The sequence below is a fragment of the Chionomys nivalis genome, chromosome 11, assembly GCF_950005125.1.
Source record: "Chionomys nivalis chromosome 11, mChiNiv1.1, whole genome shotgun sequence".
Classification (NCBI taxonomy): domain Eukaryota; kingdom Metazoa; phylum Chordata; class Mammalia; order Rodentia; family Cricetidae; genus Chionomys; species Chionomys nivalis.
The window spans coordinates 21,827,387-21,849,428 of record NC_080096.1 but is presented as its reverse complement, the minus strand read 5'-3'; the positions used below and the strand labels follow the sequence as shown (position 1 = coordinate 21,849,428).

The 22,042-nt window shown below is 41.9% G+C and overlaps 1 protein-coding gene across 12 annotated transcripts in view; it reads left to right on the top strand.

Moving 5' to 3' along the window:
• The first annotated feature begins 275 nt into the window (after positions 1–275).
• Pum1 (pumilio RNA binding family member 1) overlaps positions 276–22,042 on the top strand; it is a 115,221-nt gene continuing 93,454 nt past the window's right edge. For all 12 annotated transcript variants that reach the window (XM_057783644.1, XM_057783643.1, XM_057783642.1 and 9 more), the window contains exons 1-2: positions 276–375; positions 6,099–6,472. In XM_057783644.1, coding sequence (XP_057639627.1) covers positions 6,110–6,472 — 363 coding nt within the window. In that variant the 5' untranslated portion in view covers positions 276–375; positions 6,099–6,109. The remainder of the gene's footprint in view (positions 376–6,098; positions 6,473–22,042) is intronic.

The window sequence follows — 22,042 nt, the reverse complement described above, 5'->3', positions numbered from 1 at the left end:
GCATCCCCTCCCCTTCGACGGCGGGCCGGGTGCTCCGTCCGCACTCGGGCGCCTTCCTCCCTGTTCCTTAGGCGGCGGCGCGCGCTCGTCCCTGCGGGCGGGCACAGCGGTTGTGTGGCCTGCGAGTTTCCCCGAGTTCACGCAGGCCCTGCGGTTGGCATGGCAACGGGGCAACCTGTTCCAGAGCGGCCCGCCCGCTCCGCACACGCCGCTGCCACCGCCGGAGCCGGGGCCGGCGCCGCTCCCATGATGCACCGCGCCAGCCCAGTCCCCAGTGGGCCGCCATGTTGTCGGAGTGAAAGGTAAGGGGGAGCGAGAGCGCCGGCGAGCGAAGATCGGGGGGCCGGAATCCATCTTCATCCTACCGCTCCGCCCGTGAGTATCCGCACCCGGGTGACCCCAAACCGCACTCCGGACTCCCAGCGAGCCGATGCGCCGCTCGTATTGGCGTTTGGCCGCGGTTGGCGGGGTGAGGAGGGCTTAGACGCCTCCGGGCCTGGCGGAGGCTCGGCGCTCGCTCCGCTCGTACGTGTTTGGGAGGCGGCAGCGAGGCCCTATTGTTATCCGCGAGGAGGGGGTGGGGAGCGGGCCGCGGCCGGGGCCCGGCCCGCAGCTACCGCCGGCGGCTCCGTGCCTCCGTGCGGCCCTGCCGGGAGTCCCTGGAGATTGGCGTTGGCCGTTCGGCTCGACTCTTTGTATTTCTTTTATCTGTCTATTTATTTATTTATTTCGGGATGGGTTGGCGAAGCCTGGAGCCCTCCCTTGTGTCCGCGGAGTGGAAATTCGGTGCTCCCGCGGGTCCCTTGGACTTATGGAGCTTCCGTGGCAGCGCCGAGGGAGGAACAATACATCCCTTTCGAAAGCGGCGGCGGGCCCCGGTCCACGGGCGAGACCCCACGGTGGTGGGGAGTGGGCGATTTTTGCAAGCCTTAGATGCGGAGAGGTGGCCATCAGGAAGTTTCGGATCGCCTTTTGGGCTCCTGGGGTTTCTTGTGGCCTTTTGTTTCCGTGAGAGCGTGTGTGTTTCTTTTTTCTTTTTTCTTTTTTTTTGGGGGGTGGTGGTGGTGCTCTTCCTCTTTGAGCCTCCCGGTTGTTAGTGTGCTTTTCTCTTTTCTCTCCAAGGGGCTTTTCGAAAGCCTTAGGCAGTAGGAAAACCATGGTAGCTGCTCAGCGCTACAGTTTCGGTCCTCACGAACGTGGTTGGTAAACACGGGTCATTTGTTTTCTCGACAGTACCACTCCCACGGCAAGTGAGGAACGCTCCTGTAGTAACTTTTCTCCCGAGTAGTTCACCCCTTCCCCAAGAACCCCCCCGTCTAAGAACTCCCACACATCACCAAGAGAAGGCTTTATCCTCACCATAACTTTGAAGAATTGTTCGTTTTCATTGTGTAAATTACGATAACGCTTCGTTACACTTGGTCATTTTGCTCGCCCTATTAATGACTCTTATTATTAAGATGATTTATGAGGCCTTTTGGGCGTTCTGTTTTTAAAATCTGTTACTTCTGAAGCTAGGATTGTAGCTTTAGCTTTTAGTTTTGGTGGAAAAGTTACCAATGTAGTCCTCCCGCTAAAATAAGCCGCTACCTTTGGGGTGTTAGTAAACAAAGTAACCATTTTGACCCATCCCTGATTGTAACTTTGTAAAACATTCTCGGGCAGAGGATTCTTTACCTGAGCGCTTGGGAAGAACTACTGGGTTCTGAACTCGGAGTTAGTATTTTGCCTTTCCACGGTTGAATTCATCTTGTCCAAGGCCACAGCTTTTTTTCAATTGGGATTTGTTTAGTTTGGGGCTGTGATGAACTGCTTTAAGATAAATTTATGTCCACAAAAGGTTGGTTCGGTGTGGTAAAATAAACCTTTTAAACCGGACCGTCTTAGTAAAAAGAGGTAGATTAAACCCTGCTGCTTTGTTTAGAGAAAACTCAATAATAGTGATATTTAAAAAGTAAAAGCAAACTGCAGCTTGATCTTTACACAGTTTGAAAGACTTGGTACTTCATTGTATTGTTAAAACGTCTGTTTTTTTAAATAGTCATTTGTAAGACAATTTATTTCAAATACTATACATAACTTTTAGTGAGCTTTCAGAGTTCCCTGAAAGGTAACATCAGTTTCACGGTTTCTGGTACTTAGGTAACTGATTATTAATTTTTGTTTTGTCAGTCCTAAGATGTTACAAAATTCTCCCACACACGTTAGTGTTTCTATGTTGCTCACTTTTCAGTTGTCCCTCTTGCCAGGGTTTCTCTTGTCTGAGAAACTGCCTTGCCTCCTTAGGTAAAGCAGGAAGTCTTGCCCTCCAGAGCCTCACAAAAGCCAATTGTTGTGCTTGAATATTTTTGTAAGTGACTCTTCCCCAGTTATTTTTTTAGAATGAGATTGTTTTCAGGGACCAGCTTTTTCTTACTATGGAAATTCATTTTGGGTAGCTTTTGACATTTACTATTTTAAGAATTGTCTTGGAGATTGGGGCTCTGTTGCCTTGACTGGTAGGTAACTAAATTTGTGGAATTGTCAGCATAGTGATTTGAAATTTGTTAAAACCTTCCTAACTTTTTTTTTATTAGAAAGCTCCAAAAACAAAACAAAAAAAAAAACCTAAGGCATGGAAAGACAAACTTACTTTCTTTGGAAACTGGCAGAGAGAGATTTTTTTTTTTTTAGGTTAGTGGCAAAACTTGGGCTTTGCATCTCTTGGCCTAGTATCTGATAGAGATTCTCTTGCAGAAGAAAATGTAATATGCAGTCTGAGGGTAATGAGGTCTTTAGAGAGTCAACTGAGGAGGCATTAGGCTGGCATTCACTTGGCAAAGGCTGATGATGAAACACCTATGATTTTCTAGTTTTGTACTGAAGCTTAGACAGCATTTTATTCATGTGAGTCTAGAAGGCTAAAACTATTCTAGTAAAGGTTCTGTTGGATGGGGTTTAATTGGGGGGAAGGGTTTCGAAGACGGTATTGGAATTATTGATTTATACCAGGCTTTTCCAAAGTGGAGGTTGTCTTTTTTTAGTTAGTTATTTTTATTTTATATGCATTGGTGTTTTACCTGCACATATATCTATATGAGGGTGTTAGACAGTTGTGAGCTGCCATGTGGGTGCTGGGAACTGAACCTGGATCCTCTGGAAAAGCAGTTAGTGCTCTTAACCACTGAACCATTTCTCCAGCCCCCTTGTCATTTGTTAAGAGAATACGTGGTGGTGTTCCAGGTTGGCCTTAAACTCTCACAGTTTAAATGTAAGCTGCCTTTGGAGTATTAGAGCTTCTCCTGCCTTAATCTCTCAGAGTGCTGGGATTACAAATTAAATTTTGAACAGATTGCAGATTGCTTTGTGATCTCTTACTTCTAGCTTCCAAACATGAATTAATTGTAAGATTTTCCAGGAGGTTACTTATCTAATGAGAGAACATGGTTGGAGACTGGAGAGATGATGATTCAGTAGTTAAGAGCACTTGGTGCATTGCATATATGATGTATGCCTTTAATCCTAGTACTCAGGAGGCAGAGACACATGGGTCTCTGTGAGTTCAAGACCAGCCTGGTCTACAAAATAAGTTTCAGGACAGTCAGGGCTGTTACACAGAGAACCTGTCTTAAAAAACAAAAACAAAAACAAAACAAAAAGCACTTGGGGATGCTTTTGCAGAGGACATGTGGTGTTTTGTTCCCAGCACCCACATGGTGGCTTACAGTCATCACTGACTCCAGTTTTTAGGGACATGATGCCCTCTTCTGACCTCAGACATTGCATGTACATGGTGCACATACATGCAGGTAAAACATACCCAAAAGAAGAAAAAATACTTCAAAACAGAGACAACAGGGCTGGAGATATGACTCAGTGGTTAAGAGCACTGACTGTTCTTCTAGAGGATCTGGGTTTAATTTCCAGCACCCACATGCCAGCTTACACCTGTCTAACCTCCAGTTCTAGGGGATCTGCTATGATATCTTCATACCAATGCATATAAAATAAAGCTGAATAAATTACTAAAAGAAGAGAAAACAAAAACCTGTTTTGAGCAGTGCTGATATCCTTGGAAGTTACTCTAGTGGTAGCAGATAGGTGTATATTAATTGGTAACCCCTTTATTTTGTGTGTACAAATTTAATTATTTGGTTTTTGAGGAACTTAAGTAGCAATGCTTCCTAGTAACATTTGATTTCTTTGTTGGATTTTCAGAGGAGTTTAACACCCTATAGATAACTAACTGCCAGGAGCGGTGGCCCACTTCTTTAGTGCCAGAAATCAGATAGGCAGATATCAGTGAGTTCAAGGCCAGCCTGGTTTCCTCGTGGTGAGACTGTCTCAAAAAACCAAAAAAGATAAAAGTTATACTACTACTAGGATTCTAGAACGAACTGGGATTGGTTTCAGAATAGCTTGAGATCTCTGCTTCTTTCTAGATGGATGATGATAGCCTTGGGCTCCTCCTAACTTCTGTAATGTTTTACTGTAAAAACAGGGCTACTAATGCTTCCCTTTCAGTGTTTCTGTGATGAGATAATGTCTGCCATGTATTTGCTACCCTATTCCTGTGGTGAGACAGACCTCTGGTTTTTACAGTGAGTTTAGTCCTGTTTCTAAGTTGATCACTAATGAACATGATTGCTTTGTATTTGTAAGTTACTAGTAAAAGTCTTGATTTCCCCTTTGTTATGAAACCACTGATGATCTTGTTTAGGATATATACTCTTGTCACACAAACATGTTAGATATTTTAAAGGGTCCTTTGAAGTTACAGAATCTAAGCCATAGGCTTTTTTAAAATTTATTTTTATTTTTTGTTTTATGGTGTTTTCCCTGTGTGAGGGTGTCAGAAGCCTTGGAACAGGAGTTACAGACAGGTGTGAGCCCCCATGTGGGTGCTGGGACATGAACCTGCATCCAGGAAGAGCAGCCAGTACTCTTAAATGCTGAGCCATGTCTCTAGCCCCAACCCTAGGCTTTTTTCTTTTAATATTCCTTCCTTCCTTCCTTCCTTCCTTCCTTCCTTCCTTCCTTCCTTCCTTCCTTCCTTCCTTCCTTCCTTCCTTCCTTCCTTCCTTCCTTTATTATGTATACAATATTCTGTCTGTGTGTATGTCTGCAGGCCAAAATCTCATTACAGATGGTTGTGAGCACCATGTGGTTGCTGGGAATTGAACTCAGGACCTATGAAAGAGAAGGCAATGCTCTTAACCACTGAGCCATCTCTCCAGCCCCCGGCTTTTTTTTTTTTATTGACATGTTTATAAGTTTTTAAAAGTGAAATTGGAGCATGGGGGGAGTCCAGGGGATTGAATCTAGGGGCAGTTGAGGCTAGGCAAGCACTGTATTGCTCCGTTGAGCTGTGCCTCCTGACTGTAAGCTTAATGATGCTTTCAAAAGTTCCTGGTCACAGTCCTATTGTTGCATGCCTATGATCCCAGCACCAGGAGGTGCAAGTAGAATGGCCAGCTTTGGCTACCTGTTACTATCAAAGCTAGCCTCAGTTACATGAAACCTCACCTTAAAAAAACAAAAACAAAAACCCAAAACCTGTTTATTTAGAGACTGAAGTACATTTGGCTTAAGGAGAAAGTAAGTTGAGTAGGGAAGCCATTGATTACATATTATTTATTTTTGTGATCCTAGGGCTCAAATCTAGGTCTCTATCATTACTTTTTTTTTTTTTTGGTTTTTCGAGACAGGGTTTCTCTGTGGTTTTGGAGCCTGTCCTGGAACTAGCTCTTGTAGACCAGGCTGGTCTCGAACTCACAGAGATCCGCCTGCCTCTGCCTCCCGAGTGCTGGGATTAAAGGCGTGCGTCACCATCGCCCGGCTCTATCATTACTTTTTATTAGTAAAGCTTGGTTACAGTAGTGCGCCCTCATCGCAGCACCAGTTGAAGTACTTGCTCCTCGTTACCTTTATGTCTGCACACACAGGCCCAGGAGGTTCAGTTCAGGAAACTGTTACAAGACATTTTTCTTCTTGGTAGAGACTGGTTATACATGATTGTCTTGCAGAAGAAAAGGAATTGTTTAGCCTTTTGTACTGGAGTATATGGAATTGTTTTTAAAAATACAAGCATTAAACATCTGTTAACTGTTTGTTCTTAGGTGTTGGTGGAATGAGCGTTGCATGTGTCTTGAAGAGAAAAGCAGTGCTTTGGCAGGACTCTTTCAGCCCCCACCTGAAACATCACCCTCAAGAACCAGCTAATCCCAACATGCCTGTTGTTTTGACATCTGGAACAGGGTCGCAAGCGCAGCCACAGCCAGCTGCAAATCAGGCTCTTGCAGCTGGGACACACTCCAGCCCTGTCCCAGGATCCATAGGAGTTGCAGGCCGTTCCCAGGACGACGCTATGGTGGACTACTTCTTTCAGAGGCAGCATGGTGAGCAGCTTGGGGGAGGAGGAAGTGGTGGAGGCGGCTATAATACTAGCAAACATCGATGGCCTACAGGGGATAACATTCATGCAGAACACCAGGTAAAAAAAGTTCCCTATTTCAGCTTTAAGACTCTTCTAATCACTGTCCGCTTAGGCTGTCTGCTTTCAGTGACTTTCTTAAACTCGTTGATTGCTTATTTAGTTTGTTGTAATCAAGAGTTACTTCTTTTAAAGAATGGTTGCTCATTGTAATTGCCACTGGATTATTTATCATTCTGGTGTTATATAGTAAATCCGCTAAAGAAATCTTAAGACTGTTTTAATGTTCACAATGTATTTCTAGGAATATTGTTAACAAAATATCTGTTTTTCACCATTGGTATGCTTTTAAGAATTGTTTGGATTTAAATCAGAACCTTTCTGTTGGCTTGGGTGACTTATCTTTAAGATGCTATTGTTTGAAAGGAATGTGAGAATGTTTAAATTCCCAGGAAGAATTAAACTTGATGGTTGTTGCAAATGGAAAATTAAAGGAATATTGAAATAAAAAGATGTTATAGTTGAAAGTAAGGGAAATTAAGAAATCATCTGCTCACTTGAGGTTTGTTTGAAGTAGAACTGATGAGTGCTCAGTGTAAGGGTTGGTTGTGTCTTAGGTCCCTCCTCCAAGGTTTCTCTGGGTAGCCCTGACTATCCTGGAATTTGCTCTGTAGACCAGGCAGGTTTTAAACCCAGAGACAGCCTACCTCTGCCTCCTGAATGCTGGGATCAGAGGTATGCACCACAAACTGGTGGTTTTACTTTCTTATTCAGTAGAAATGTATTGAGCCGGTTGATCGTAGATCTTTGCTTTACTGGTGTAGGTATATGTAGGTGAGGATGCTAGTGATAAGGCAAAGGAAATATCTTCCGCTCCTGAGTCATTTTTATTTTTTTAAAGATTTATTTATTTATTGTGTGTATAATGTTCTGCCTGCATATATGTCTGCAGGCCAGAAGAGGGCACTAGATCTCATTACAGATGGTTGTGAGTCACCATGTGGTTGCTGGGAATTGAACTCGACCTCTGGAAGAACAGCCAGTCCTCTTAATCTCTAAGCCATCTCTCCAGCCCTCCTGAGTAATTTTTTTATTTTTTAAAGATTTATTTATTTATTATGTATACAACATTCCTTCCATGTATGCTTGTATGCCAGAAGAGGGCACCAGATCTCATTATAGATGGCTGTGAGCCACCATGTGGTTGCTGGGAATTGAACTCAGGACCTCTGGAAGAACAGTCAATGCTCTTAACCTCTGAGCCATCTCTCCAGCCCCTCCTGAGTAATTTTTAAGTTTTATTTTGTACTTATTGCAAAGTACTTCATTTGTTTACTGTTAATGCAGTGCCATCCCTTTTTTCCTTAGCAGTACTGAAAATAGAACCCTAGTCCTTTGAGCTTCATAGCCAATATCTCTATTTCTGAAAAACTACATCCTCAGAATTGTTTTTAGAGACTTGAAGATAGTAATTAAATGTACGCATCTCTTTGAGACCAGCCTGGTCTACAGAGAGTTCTAGGATAGTTAGGCTACACAGAGAAGCTCTGTTTCAAAAAAAAAAAAATAAATAAAAAAAAAAAATTTTTTTTCCTAACTTAGTATTCTATTCTGTAGACTTTAGCATGTAGGAAACTTTGAGTCTGAGTTTGATGTCACGTGCCTTTAATCACAGTATTTGGGATATGCCAACACCCTGTTTCAAAAACACCAAAAATAAAACATGGGAAGAAATCTATTGATTCCATGATTACCTAGCCTTTTGGTCTTTCAGTAAGGTTGTAGAAAACTGACATGGTAGAGGAAAAGGACTTGAATGCCAGGCCAAGATGTGATTCTCTAGGCAGCATTGTTTGGCATGGCTTTTATGTAACCTTGGTAGTGTTCTAATTGAAATGGGTAAGGACCAAGTTCCATTGGACAACGTTTTGAGAATTTTTCTTCTTTCTTTTTATTTTATTTTATTTTTTTTTGAGACAGGGTTTCTGCTGTGTATCCCTAGCTGTCCTGGAAGTAGTTCTGTAGACCAGGATAGCCTTGAATTCACAGAGATCCTCTGCTTCCTGAGTGCTGGGATTAAAGGCGTGTGCCACCACCGCCCTGCGAGTGTTTTGCCTCATGTATGTATGTGTATGATGTGTGAGCCTGATGTCTGTTGAGGTTAGAAGAGGGTGTTACAAGGGACTGGAGTTACAGATGGTTGGTTGTCAGCACAGTGGGGGTGCTGGGGACTGAGCTTGGGTTTGTACTCTTAACCACTGAGCCATCTCTCCAGCCCCCCACCCTCTAACTTTTTCTTTCTTCTTTTCTTTTCTCTCTCTCTCTTTTTTTTTTTTTTTTTTTTTTTTTTTTTTGAGACAGGGTGCTCTGTGTGTAGTCCTGACTGTCCTGGGACTCACTTTGTAGACCAGGCTGGTCTTAAACTCAGATCCACCTGCCTCATCCCTGCCTCTGGAGTGCTGAGAATAAATCACATAAATCACACCCGGCTCCTCCCTTTTTTCCCCCTTTATTTGGTATTGTCTCTGTAGTGCAGGCTAGCCTAGAACTGTCAATTACTGTGCCTCATCCTTCTGAGTGATGGAGTTCCAGGTGCAGCCTGTTCTGGATAACAGCTTGAACAGATACATGAAGTATAAGCATGAGAGACTGAGGTGTAACTCAGTGGCAGAAGCTTGCTTAGCATGCTTGAGGTCTGGGTTTGAACCCCAGCAGTGCCAGAAACCTCACAGAAAAAGATAGGGAGCTGAGATGCGTGGCATTGTGAATTACAAATGCTGGGGTCCTGGCTCATGAAGTAACAGGACAAGTAGGTAGTCTACATGTTGAGTTTAGGTAAAGATGGGATGTAGTAGGTAGATGCTATATGTGGAGAGGTGTCAAGCTAAGACTACATGTTTGGGTGGCACCTTTGGAAAGGCAAAGCAGAAAAAGCCCCTTATCTCTTGACTTGGCCAAACGTTTAGAAGTCAACCTTTGCTTTTAAAATCTGTGCTATAATCCTGGTGATGGCAGTGCACAACTTTAAATACCAGCACTTAGGAGACAGAGGCAGACAGATTTCTGAGTTCAAAAGGCAGCTCGGTCTACATATTTCTAGGACAGCTGGAACTACACAGAGAGACTCTGTCTTGAATTTCCCCTTAAACAAAAAAGCAAACCTCTGTGTTACAGACCTGAAGCTTCTTATATTGACTTTCCTTGTCCCAGGATGGTGCATAAAAGCTGAAAGGAGATTCAAATTTAGGATATTTTTGCAAATCGAGCAGATTAGACTCTGGATCAGTTGATAGCAGAGCTCTGAGCTCTAAGATCTGGTTGTGCAAGTCACCAAATGTTTTCTTTAAGGCTTACTCTGCTTGTCTGAAGTGAGCCCTATAATGAGGATCACATCTGATTTACCAGGCAGTTTGTTTAGCAAAGCAGTTAGAAATCAGTGGCAAACCTGTTTACTACACAGGGTTCTAAACCAGCGCTTGGCTTGGAATTAACTAACAGTCACCATCACACTGTAGTGGGGAGGGTACCCCAGTAATGCACAGTGGTAGAGAACTCTGGGTCGCTGATACGTAGTTATGGGGAATCCACAGTAATTATTGTGTGTTGTAATGTCATGTCCCCCCCTCCATTGGTGTAGTTGATAGCATCTTACTCTGACCTGGCACTTGATGGGGATCCTCTTGCCTCTTTCCTGAGTGCTGGGATGACAGCCATGTCTGGTTTGGTTTTGGTATTTGCCTCACTTTTTGGGACAAACTAATGTAGGGCAGAGGTTCTTGTGCCTTTTCCCCTGTATGCTTTCTTTTAATTTTTTAACTCAGTTAAAAACAGCTGTTTAGGGCTGGAGAGATGGCTCAGCGGTTAAGAGCACTGACTGCTCTTCTCAAGGACCCGGGTTCAATTCCCAGCACCCACATGGCAGCTCACAACTGTCTGAAAATCCAGTTCCAGGGGATCTGACACCTTCACACCAATGCACATAAAAGTTAAATAAAAAAAAAAAAACAAAAAACAAAAAAAACAGCTGTTTAATTTTGCCCTCAGGTAGACAAGTGGGTCTTCCAGCTTAGCTGTCCCAGAAATGACAGGCTAAAGGTAGACACCTTGTGAAAGGAGTTGCAGAGTACAGGGGAGGGCTGTGCAGGGGTGTGCGATCTAAGCCTACTTGGACTAGACTGAGACCTTGTTTTTGTTTTTGTTTTTAAAGGCAGCTGAGGTGGCCAACTCCTGTTATCCCAGCACTGAGCAGGAGGAACACTAGAACAAAGAGACATGACTAGGTAGGGACCCTGCTCTTTTCAGCCACTGTTACAGGTGAGGGTGAGAGGATGTGTGATCTCAGGTAGGTTGAAGTAAGAGTTTTTGAGAACCAGACAGGTTCTAGGCACTGAGTTCTGTAGTTCCTGGATTTGATCCTTACAGTTCTGTGAGGTAGCTTATTTCTAGGGACAAGAGACTGAAGCTTAGCCATGAGGCAGTTTGTAATGCTAGTATTATAGGAATATACCACCACCATGTCCAGCAGTGTAAGTGTGGGTGCAGTTTGTAAGCTCTTGGTAGACTTCTGCCTTCCCAGGAAGATATGCTGGACCTCAGAGAACTGTTGGAACAAAGTAGCACATTCTTAGGCCAATGGATTGCTTTACTGGGAAGGTAGAGACCATAAGCTTGACAGTAGATAAATACAAACGATGTTGACTGTTCTCATCCAAATGTGACTGAAGACTTGTTTTGTGTTTGGTGTATGTTCTCTTTTTATGAGGGGTGGTAATGTCTAAGTAGTAATTTTTGGGAAGTTATTTATCTCTGTAGAGATAGGGTCACAATATGAAGTGACCAGTGCCTGCTACTTCAGTGCCTGCTACTGTACTACTGGTTATTCATTTTTTTTGGGGGGGGGCTGTTTACTTTTCTTTTTCTCTTTCTTTCTCCTTTCTTTGGTTTTCAAGACAGGGTTTCTCTGTAACAGCTCTGGCTGTCCTGGAATTCACTCTGTAGACCAGGCTGTTTTGTGTGATAATTTTGATTTGTTCTGCCAAATAAAGCTTACCTGGGGATCAGCTAGCCACTACTTAACCACAGAAGCTGGGGCAGTGGTAATTCAGGTAGTGGAGACAGGAAGTGAGGGCCGCTGCCAGTTCTCTGATCTTCCAGGTTTTTACCCTGGGGGTTTCTCTGCTTACCTCTGGCTGTCCTGGAACTCTCTCCATAGTCAGGCTGGCCTTGAACTCACAGAGGTCTGCCTGTCTCTGCCTCCCTGAGTGCTGGGATTAAAGGTGTGTTTTAAAATGACTTTTTTTTTAGCATAACTGATCAATTTGCTTTTCATTTTATTTTATTATCATTCATTTGTTTTGAAGACAGTCTATTCTCACTCTGCAGCCCTAGCTGGCCTGAACAGGCTGTGTAAATCAGGCTGACTTTAATTTACAAACATCTGCCTGTCTCCTGAGTGTGGCGATTAAAGGTGTGCACTAAAGCCCAGTTATGGGACAAAATAAAATCAAATTGGTAATTTACTTTTCATCAGAGTGGCTGTGGTGGAATTTACTATGCCAAGGGACTTTAGATTCATGTTCCTTCCTTTTGTGAAAACTTTACATTTTAACCTTTTTTTTTTTTTTTTTTTTTTGATTTTCGAGACAGGGTTTCTCTGTAGCTTTTTGGTTCCTGTCCTGGAACTAGCTCTTCTAGACCAGGCTGGCCTCGAACTCACAGAGATCCGCCTGCCTCTGCCTCCCGAGTACTGGGATTAAAGGCGTGCGCCACCACCGCCCGGCTATTTTAGCCTTTTTTTTAAAGTTTATGTTTTGTCTCCATGTAAGTGAATCACACGCATGAAGTACCCATAGTGCCCACAGAGGCCGGAAGAGGGCATCAGATCTCCTGGTACTAGAATTAACACAAGATTATTAGCGGCCATGTGGGTGCTGGGAACCAAACTGGAGTCCTTTTTTAAGAGTAGCAGGTGTTTTTAACTGATGATCCATCTTTCCAGTCCATATTTATTTATTTTAAGTGATTTTATTTTTGAGATGAAAGTCTTGCTATTTTGCCCAGGCTGGCCACAAGCTCAAGATTTTCTTGCCTTCTCAAGTAGCTGGTATTACAAGCGTATATTATATATACAACACTAGTATAACACTTGGCTTTTTCACTTTAAATACTGAATTCTTTAAGGACAGGAATACACACACACACACATATATGAAATAGAAGAAACATTTTATGGTCCATGGTTGAATTGTGGCCTTTATATTGGGTTATTCACATAGACTTAAGTAGCTCTGTCCTGGCCATAATGCCATGGAGCATACTTCATGCAGTTTTTCCTGTGGTTTTGGTACTAGAATCTGTTGTAGTTCTCACTGATCTGGAACTAGTTTTGTAGGCCATGCTGGCTTCAAACTTCAGAGATCCTATAGTATTCCCCCTTAAATAAAGTGGGCATGGTGGATCTAGTCTCTAATCCAAGCCTTCAATAGGTTAAGGCAGAAGAATACTGAGTTGGAGGGTAGCTTGGGCTTCATAATGAATCTTTGTGTTAACCCATGCCCCTCCATATGAACCATAAAAGGATATAATTTTCTGCATAACTTGGTTTAATAAGTAAAATTTCTATATTTATTTTGAATCTTCAAAACTCTCGTTTTTGGACTCAGTGGAAGTCTCTGGAGGAGAATGAGGGAAAGTGAACTTGGTGGTAGTGGGTTGTAAAGTAAGCCATTAAGGACAGACAGACAGACACTACTTCTAGACATCAGTAGCAACTATATTGCACACATTATAGTATCCAAAACAAGCCATTAAGATGACAAATTTGAGGATGCTAGAAAAGAGCTATCTTTTCATATAAATAAGTTATATTTTAATGGTCATTTTGAAGATTCAGGATTATTTTTTCCGACTAGCATTGAAAATTTCATCTTGTAAAACTAAAGGTTAAGTCTTTGACATGTGATTGTTGTACTCTTATTGTGAAATCTATTTTCTCTGTAAAATGCTGGGAGATAAAGTAGGTGATGAAATAGGGGAAACATTGTAAGATCCATGGTTGAACTATGGCCTTTGTATTGGGTTATCCACGCAGACCTAAGTAGCTCTGTCCTGGCTGTAGTGCCATGGAGCATATTTTGTGGGTTTTTTTCCTGTGGTCCTTGGTTCTAGAATGTTGGTCCTTGTAAATGGGCATGATAAGGAATGAGCATAAATGGGCAGGCAGAGAACTCTGGATGGAATGGCTTCAGTGGCCCTCTACTGCTCTTTTCTTTGTTTGGTGTGGGCATCTTATGATGTACAAAGATGCTTGTTTCCTCTCCAGTGCTATAAAGTAAAGTAACTCTGACACCTTGTAATTAGAGTTGACTTTTGGTGTAGATTGCTTAGGTTCTTCAGCATTTGGACCAGTAGCATTTGAATGAATAATCCATCTTTCATATTTTGTATCCTCTTATCGCTACTCACCCTTTGAATTCTAAACTTCCAAGATTTAACATTAGGTATTTGGTTACAAGGATGATAAGTCCTTTGAGTATACACTCTGAAGAATTATATGGGTCCAGTGGTCCTGATGTGTGCACTCATGCCCCGTCAAATACTGTCCTAATGCTGTAACTTGATATGTGTGCTTTTTGGGCAGCACCTTGTTTCAAAAAGCTTTTGGTAAGGTATTAGGGGAAATTATAATAGATAGTAGTGAGATGTCACAATGGAAAATAAAATGACATAATCCAGAATTTATTTTGAGTTCAAGGACAGCCTGCGCTATATAAGGAGACCCTGTCTCAAAATTAAAAACAAATAAACCAAAAATGCACGGAAGTAATGTATACCACAATTACAGTTTGGTAAGAAAAGAGAATGGAATGAATGGTTTTCTTTTCTTTTTTTTTTTTTTTTTGAGACAGGGTTTCTCTCTGTACCCTTGGCTGTCCAAGAACTAACTCTGTGGACCAAGCTGGTCTGGAACTCACAGAGTTGACCTCTGCCTCTGAGTGCTGGGATTAAAGGCGTGATCTATCACTGCCCAAAGAAAACTAGCCTGGAGGCAGAAATGGGCAGATCTCTGTGAGTTTGAGACCAACCTGGTCTACAGAGTGAGTTCTAGGACAGTCAGGGCTACACATAGGAAACCCTGTCTCGGAAAACCAGAACCAAAACAAAACAACGAAAACCTCCTTTTTGCTGTGTTTCCATTTAGCTTCTTCTGGACACATAGAGTTGTGATATAAACTCAGTGAGTCCTGGTACTTTGTTCTTTGCTGGGAATTGTGCAAATGGTGTACAGATTGCAATAGTTTTATGAGTTTATTTATTTACTTCGTGGAGATAATGAGAATGGAGCCTAGGACTTAGCTTATGTTAGGCAAGTGTACTGCTTGCTGCCTGGCTATATTTCCAGCCTTGAAATACTTTTAGAATTAATAAGTTTTCAAGAAAGTGATTTTAATGTGTAAAAACAGGGAGCCTAAAAGACTCCCTCTTTGATACAGTTTTTGCTCAATTAAAGTGTTAATTCAGTGCTTGTTGGCTGTTTATATGGTTGCCTTGCCATCATCACAGTCATTCTCATCAGCTGTAGATGTAGTACCCTAACACTTATTCCCCATCTCTGTCTAATCTAGTCTGTGGATGGCCTGTTCAGAACTTTTTTCAGTTGGATAGTCTCTGGTTGTTTGTGACTACCTTCCCTCCTGTAGCTTAGGCCAGTTTGAAGCGCTCATCCAGGGTCTGGAGATGGAGTCCCACAGTGGTGCTGCTTTCTGAGTAACTCATGTTTGCAGGGGAGTCACTAGTGCTGACTATATTACTGTTTCTTTTTCTTTTTTTTTCAGTTTAATTTTTATTTTTTCTTTTATTAAATTTCAAGGTTTATTTTACATCCTAACTGCAATTATTTCTTTTTAAAGATATGTTTAGTTTATGAGTGTGAGTGCTTGCCTTTGTATATCTATGTCTGGTGTCCACAGAGGCTCCGAGAGGATGTTGGGTTTTCTGGAACTGCAGTTAACAGGTGTTTGTGAGCTGCCATGTCGGTTCTGGGAGCTATTGCTCTTACCTGCTGAGCCATCTATTCAGCTTCTATTATGTTTAAAAAATACCAAACTTGCTGATACAATTTTTTTTAAATTTATTATGTATACAATATTCTGTCTGTGTGTATGTCTGCAGGCCAGAAGAGGGCACCAGACCTCATTATAGATTGTTGTGAGCCACCATGTGGTTGCTGGGAATTGAACTCACGACCTTTGGAAGAGCAGGCAATGCTCTTAACCACTGAGCCATCTCTCTAGCCCCCTGATACAATTTTTTTAACTCATTAAAGAGTTTATTAATTCAAATTTGTGTTTTCACAGTTGTAGATTAGGGAGATAACTATTATCCAGAGTCAGAAGTCTTGGAAAATGCAAAACAATGAATCTGCTTATGTCTTTCCTCTGAAGAAACTTGGTTTCATGAAGGAAAGTACAAAATGGTTTCAGACGGGAATGTCTGTCACTCTGTACTGAGCTATTGGTTCATTTCCTAGAAAATGGGTTTATAGCTGGGCAGGTGGTGCAATCCTTTAATCCCAGCAGGTGGGAGACAGAGTCAGGTGAATTTCTAAATTCTAGGCAGCCTAGTCTACATAGCTAGTTAGTTCCAGGACAGGCTGTTACACAAGGAAACCCTGTCTCAAAAACATCAACCAACTAACAAACCTACCAGCTCTCCCTCTCCCCCAATTTTATCTTTTTGTGTTTGTGTTCCTTGAAATGAATCCTCTGTCCCTCCAACCAGAAACTTATCAATTATAAAAATTAATCCTTAATTTAGGCTTGTCCCATTAGCTCTTAAAACTTAAACCCACCCATTACATTCTTTGCCTTTGCCTCATCTCTCCATAGTGTTCATGTTGCTTCCTCTGCTTCTGACTGTTGACTCTGCCTTTTTCCCCCCAGAGTCCTCTCTGTCCCTGGAAGTCCTGCCTAATCTCTTCTGCCTAACAGTTGGGCCATTCAGCTCTTAATTAAACCAATTACAGTGGCATATCTTCACAATATACAAACATCCACAGTAGTTCCTGTGTGAGTGGATTTGTCATGTCATGGTTTGTAAGTGGAAGCCAGAGGATAATCTCTGATGTTCTCACCTTCTCTCTATTTGAGATACAGTCTCTTGTTTGTGCTGAAGTACCAGGTTAACTGGCTCTTGAACTTCTTTGGGATACTGTCTGCCTCCCCTCTTCCTCTGAGAGCACTGGGATTAGAACCCTATACCAGCTTTACCTGGGTTCTTGGAATCAAACTCAGGTCCTCATCTCCCCAGCTCTGTTTCCAACTTTCAAATATCAGGGGTGTGGGTGTTGGCGGGGTGGGGGGAGGAAAGCTTCGTCTGCCATGTTGAGTGAAAGCTAATACGTTTCCAGTAGAGGTGTTTGTTTGTGTTCAAGACAGTGTTTCTCTGTACAGTCTGGTTACCCTGGAATCCAGTAGAGTTTTAATATTGGGACAGACTTTGGAAAATTATTTTACTTTTTTTTCCAATGCGGCAATTTTTGTTTTAATAAAAAGAGGGGCAGGAGAGATAACTTAGTCTTTAGGAACATGTACTGCTCTTGCAGAGGACTGAAGCTCAGTTGTTCACAGAACCGTTGTAGGTTTTTCTTTTTCTTTTTCTTTTTTTTAAAGATTTATTTATTATGTACACAGTGTTCAGCTTCCATGTATGTCTGCAGGCCAGAAGAGGGCACCATATCTCATTACAGATGGTTGTGAGCCACCATCTGGTTGCTGGGAATTGAACTCAGGACCTCCGGAAGAGCAGTCAGTGAGTGCTTTTAACCTCTGAGCCATCTCTCCAGCCCTAGTTTTTTCTTCTTAAGCCTCCTTCCTTTCTCACCAAGCCACCTTCTATTTTATTTTTTATTAATTTTTTCAAGCTAGCAAAGAGAGTAACATGTTTCTTTACATTTTCACAAACTATGTATCACTATACTTTGTTCTTTGCTCCATTATCCTTTCCCTGTCTCTAAACTTCCTTAATCTTTCTTTCATAATCTTCTATACATATGTATACATAAAAATTCATCCTAGTGGTGGTGGCGATTTACATACACCTTAATCCCAGGGCGACAGACACAGACAGATTTCTGAGGCCAACCTGGACTACAGAGTGAGTTTCAGGACAGCCAGGCTGTACAGAGAAACCCTGTCTCAAAAAAACAGACAAACAAGGGGCTGGAGAGGTGGTTCAGTGGTTAAGAGCACTGACTGCTCTTCCTTAGGACCCAGGTTCAATTCCCAGCACCCACATGGCAGTTAACAACTGTCTGTAACTCTAAAATCTGGCAACCTCACACAGACATGCATGCAGGGGGAACACCAATGTATATAAAATAAAATAAAATTAAAAAAAAAAAACAGATGAAACAACACAAAACAAAAACCAGAGCCAAACTGGGGCATATGAGGGTGTTAAATACAGATGTTAAATGTGAGAGAAAGCATGTGACATATATTCGGTGCTTTGTTTTTCTGTTTTTGTGAAAATGTTAATTTTATTCTTTCAGATGTTAAGTTATGTATATGTACATATTCCTTTCTCTCCTCCCTGCTGGCTAGGCTAACCTCAAACTAGACATGTAACCAAGCACGATCTTTTTTTTTTTTTTTTTTCCTTTTTTTCTTTTAGTTTTTCGAGACAGAGTTTCTCTGTGGTTTTGGAGCCTGTCCTGGAACTAGCTCTGTAGACCAGGCTGGTCTCGAACTCACAGAGATCCACCTGCCTCTGCCTCCCGAGTGCTGGGATTAAAGGCGTGCGCCACCACCGCCCGGCTGACCAAGCACGATCTTAAACTGATCTCTGCTTCTTTCTTTTAAGTGCTGAGATCACAGCTATTCAGAGTCACACTCAGCTTGGGCCATATATTCCTATCCATTCATCTGTGGTTTACTTCTGGGCTTTCTGTGTCTTGGGCATTGTGAATAGTGCAACAAAAACATGGATGTGTGAGGGTCTCTCTGCTATGTTGCCTTAGAGTCTGTTATGTTACTTGCTTCCTGTTGCTGTGGTAGCAGCTCACCATGACCAAGGCAACTTAATAGAAGTAAGGGTTTCTTTGGGCTTATGGTTCCAGAGGGATAAGAATTTGTTGTCATTATGGCATGCAGACATGGCAGCCTAAGTAGAAAGCTGAAAGAACACATCTTGAACCCCAACCAGAGTGGGTGAGTTTTAGTCTTGAAACCTCAAAGACAGCCTACCCCTATGACATTCTTCCAGCAAGGCAACCTCTTAGACTTCCCCAAACAGTGCTACCAACTGGGGGTTAAGTGCTCAAATACACAAGTCCACATCATCTTCAAGCTTCTGTTAAAGTGCCTTCATTTCTGGTAACCTTTGCTAGTTCCCTCTTTCTTCCTTAGTTGAATGCTCTTGTGCCTGTGTGGTGCTTAGTTAAAACATTTATTAACAGTCTTATAGTTGAGTATTTCCTTTGGGTGTTACCATGCTGTTGTAAACAAGTGATGGACCATCAAATCATAATCTCCAGTGATGAGTTGTCATTAATGTATGTTTTCAAAGCCTCCCTCCCTGGTGATTCTTATGGGTGCATCATTAGTTAAGGACCACTGGATGCTCCCTCAAAGATGTCTTTTAAAGCTTCTTCTTCCCAGCACCTGGCAAGTAGTATGTAAGTGCTGAATGAAGACATTATGTCATCAGGGTACCCTGAGGAAGATGCATTGAATGAGGTTTTTTTTTTTTTTGAAGAGCATTAAGATGTCATTTTTAATTGATAAACTTGTAAGGTGTAACCGAGTGTTGGGTCTTGAATACTGAGATGGTTTGGGTTTGAATGAACAGTAATCATGCATTGAAAGGCTGCACTGAAGAATCTTAAAAAGATGTGGCTCAGATGTTATGATTGTGCCTTTTTAAAAACTCAAGACTTGTGAGATGGTTTGGCCTTAAAGGTGCTGGTTGCCAAGCTTGTAACTCTAGTTCTAGAGGATATTCTTTTCTGGTTTCCAGGGGAGCTGGGGATGCATATGGTGGCCAGACATATGTGCAGGCAGAATGCCTATAGATAAAAAAATAACATGAAAAAGTGAGCTCTTTTTTCTTCTGCTTTAAAATTTTTCTTTTTTTTAAATTTAATTATTATGTATACAGTATTCTGTCTACATGTATGCCTGCATGCCAGAAGAGGGCACCAGATCTCATTGCAGATTGTTGTGAGCCACCCTGTGGTTGCTGGGAATTGAACTCAGGACCTCTGAGCCATCTCTCTAGCTCCTGTTTTTTGCTTTTGGGATAAGTTTCATTCATTATGTAACTCTGGATGATCTTGAACTCATTACAAAGATCAGACTGGCCTTGAACTCGCACACCTACCTGTATTTGCCTTCAGTACTGTTAGGCATGCACCATCATGCTTGGCTACAGTTTTTACTTTTTAAAAAGGGCTTATTTTTTGTGTTTGCATATATGTGCTGGTGCTCTCTGATGCCAGAGAGTACATTGGATCCTTTGCTGAATTATAGGTGGTCTTCTGGAAGAAAACAAGGCTCTTAGCCACTGAGTTGTCTCTCTAGCACCCTTTAGTTGGTTTTTGCTAGTAACTTTTGTTTTTACGTCTTAAAAAAGCTTTTCTATTCTGTTACAGATTTGTATACTAAATATGTCTGTATGAATGTATTTATATTTATTTTCTTCCATAGAAAGATGCTTTTAGAAGTATCCTTTAAACCTTCAGGGTGCGATAACATTTTCCTAGGCAAACAGATTCTTTCCACAGTATCTTGATAGTTCATCTCCTTTTGCTCTTGAATTAACAGAAGAGAGCCTGAGTATGTGTCCACAAATGGACTGGGTAGCTATTCTTCATGGATGGCTGGAGCGTGCTTCTGTTGCACAATCTGCCTTCAGTTCTGTATTTCTTGTGCACTTTCATCTAGTGTAGTTTTCTTGGATCTGAATTATTTTAATCTTTTTGCTTTTGTTGCATAAAAATAATTGGGGTATAGGATGCTGAGTTAAGACTCAAGTTCTGGAGCTGGTCGGCCTGTATAACTGAGCAAGGTTTTTTTTTTGTTTGAATAGGTATGACCCCCATAGACTCATGTATATGAGTGCATGGCCCATAGGCAGTGACATTCTTAGGAGGTATGACCTTGTTGGAGAGTAAGTATGGCCTTGTTGAAGGAAGTATGTCACTGGAGTTGGGGTTTGAGGTCTTATGTATGCTCAAGTTATGTCCAGTTTGGCACACAGTTCACCTCCTGTTGCCTGCTGATCAGGACATAGAACTCTGAGCTGTGTGCTGAGATGCTGTGCCATGATGACAATGAACTAAACCTCTGAAGTGTAAGCCAGCCCCAACTAAATATTTCCTTGATAAGAGTTGCCATGGACATGGCCTCTTATCACAGCAATAGATACCTGAACTAAGATAGGGTTTAATCTTTTTTTTGTCTGGGTTTTGCTTTGTTTAAAAAAAAATGCAGGGAGAGAACTTCATTCACAATTATCTGTTTGAGAACTAAGAAACAGACAGTGTTAAGGATATAGTAAACCCTAGCTGTTACAATATCTGTCTATCATGATGGCACTTAAGATTGATCTGTCTCTGCTTCAAATAGTGTTCTCTGTAGAAACTGCCCATGGACATTCCATACCTCATTTTAAAAAATAAATTTATTTGGCTGGAGAGATGGCTCAGTGGTTAAGAGCTTTGCCTGCTCTTCCAAGGTACTGAGTTCAATTCCCAGCAACCACATGGTGGCTCACAACCATCTGTAATGAGATTTGGTGCTCTCTTCTGGCCTGCAGGGATACATGTAGACAGAACACTGAATACGTAATAAATAACCTTTTTTTTGGGCTGGAGAGATGGCTCAGAGGTTAAGAGCATTGCCTGCTCTCCCCAAAGGTCCTGAGTTCAATTCCCAGCAACCACATGGTGGCTCACAACTATCTGTAATGGGGTCTGGTGCCCTCTTCTGGCCTGCAGGTGTACACACAGACAGAATATTGTATACATAATAAATAAATTAAAAAAAACAACCCTTTTTTAGAAAAAATAAATTTGTCAGTTATATGCCCTTGTTTTGATTTTTTCCTAAGAAATAACTATACAATAGCCTGTATACGACTTATTTATTTATTTATTTGTTTGTTTTTCGAGGCAGGGTTTCTCTGTAGCTTTGGAGCCTGTCCTGGAGCTAGCTCTTGTAGACCAGGCTGGTCTTGAACTCACAGAGATCTACCTGCCTCTGTCTCCCGAGTGCTGGGATTAAAGGCGTGCGCCACCACCGCCCGGCACGATTTATTTTTTAAATAAATATGAAAATTTTTAGAAAATTTATTGCGTCCATGTGAATGTTTTGTGTACCCACTTGTCTATATATGTACAGATATGCTTGGAGGCCAGAAGACGGCATTACATCCATTGAAGCTGGAATTAAAGGTAGTTATAAGGTGACCAGTGAGTGGTGTTGGGAATCAGACTGTGATCTGAAAGAGGAACAAGCACCCTAACCATTGAACCCTCTAGCTCCATGAAAGCTTATTCTTAATTTTGGCTATTAATGATCTGTTTCTAGAAAGGTAATGGTTTGAGTGCTTCTTAAATTTGTGTAGGGG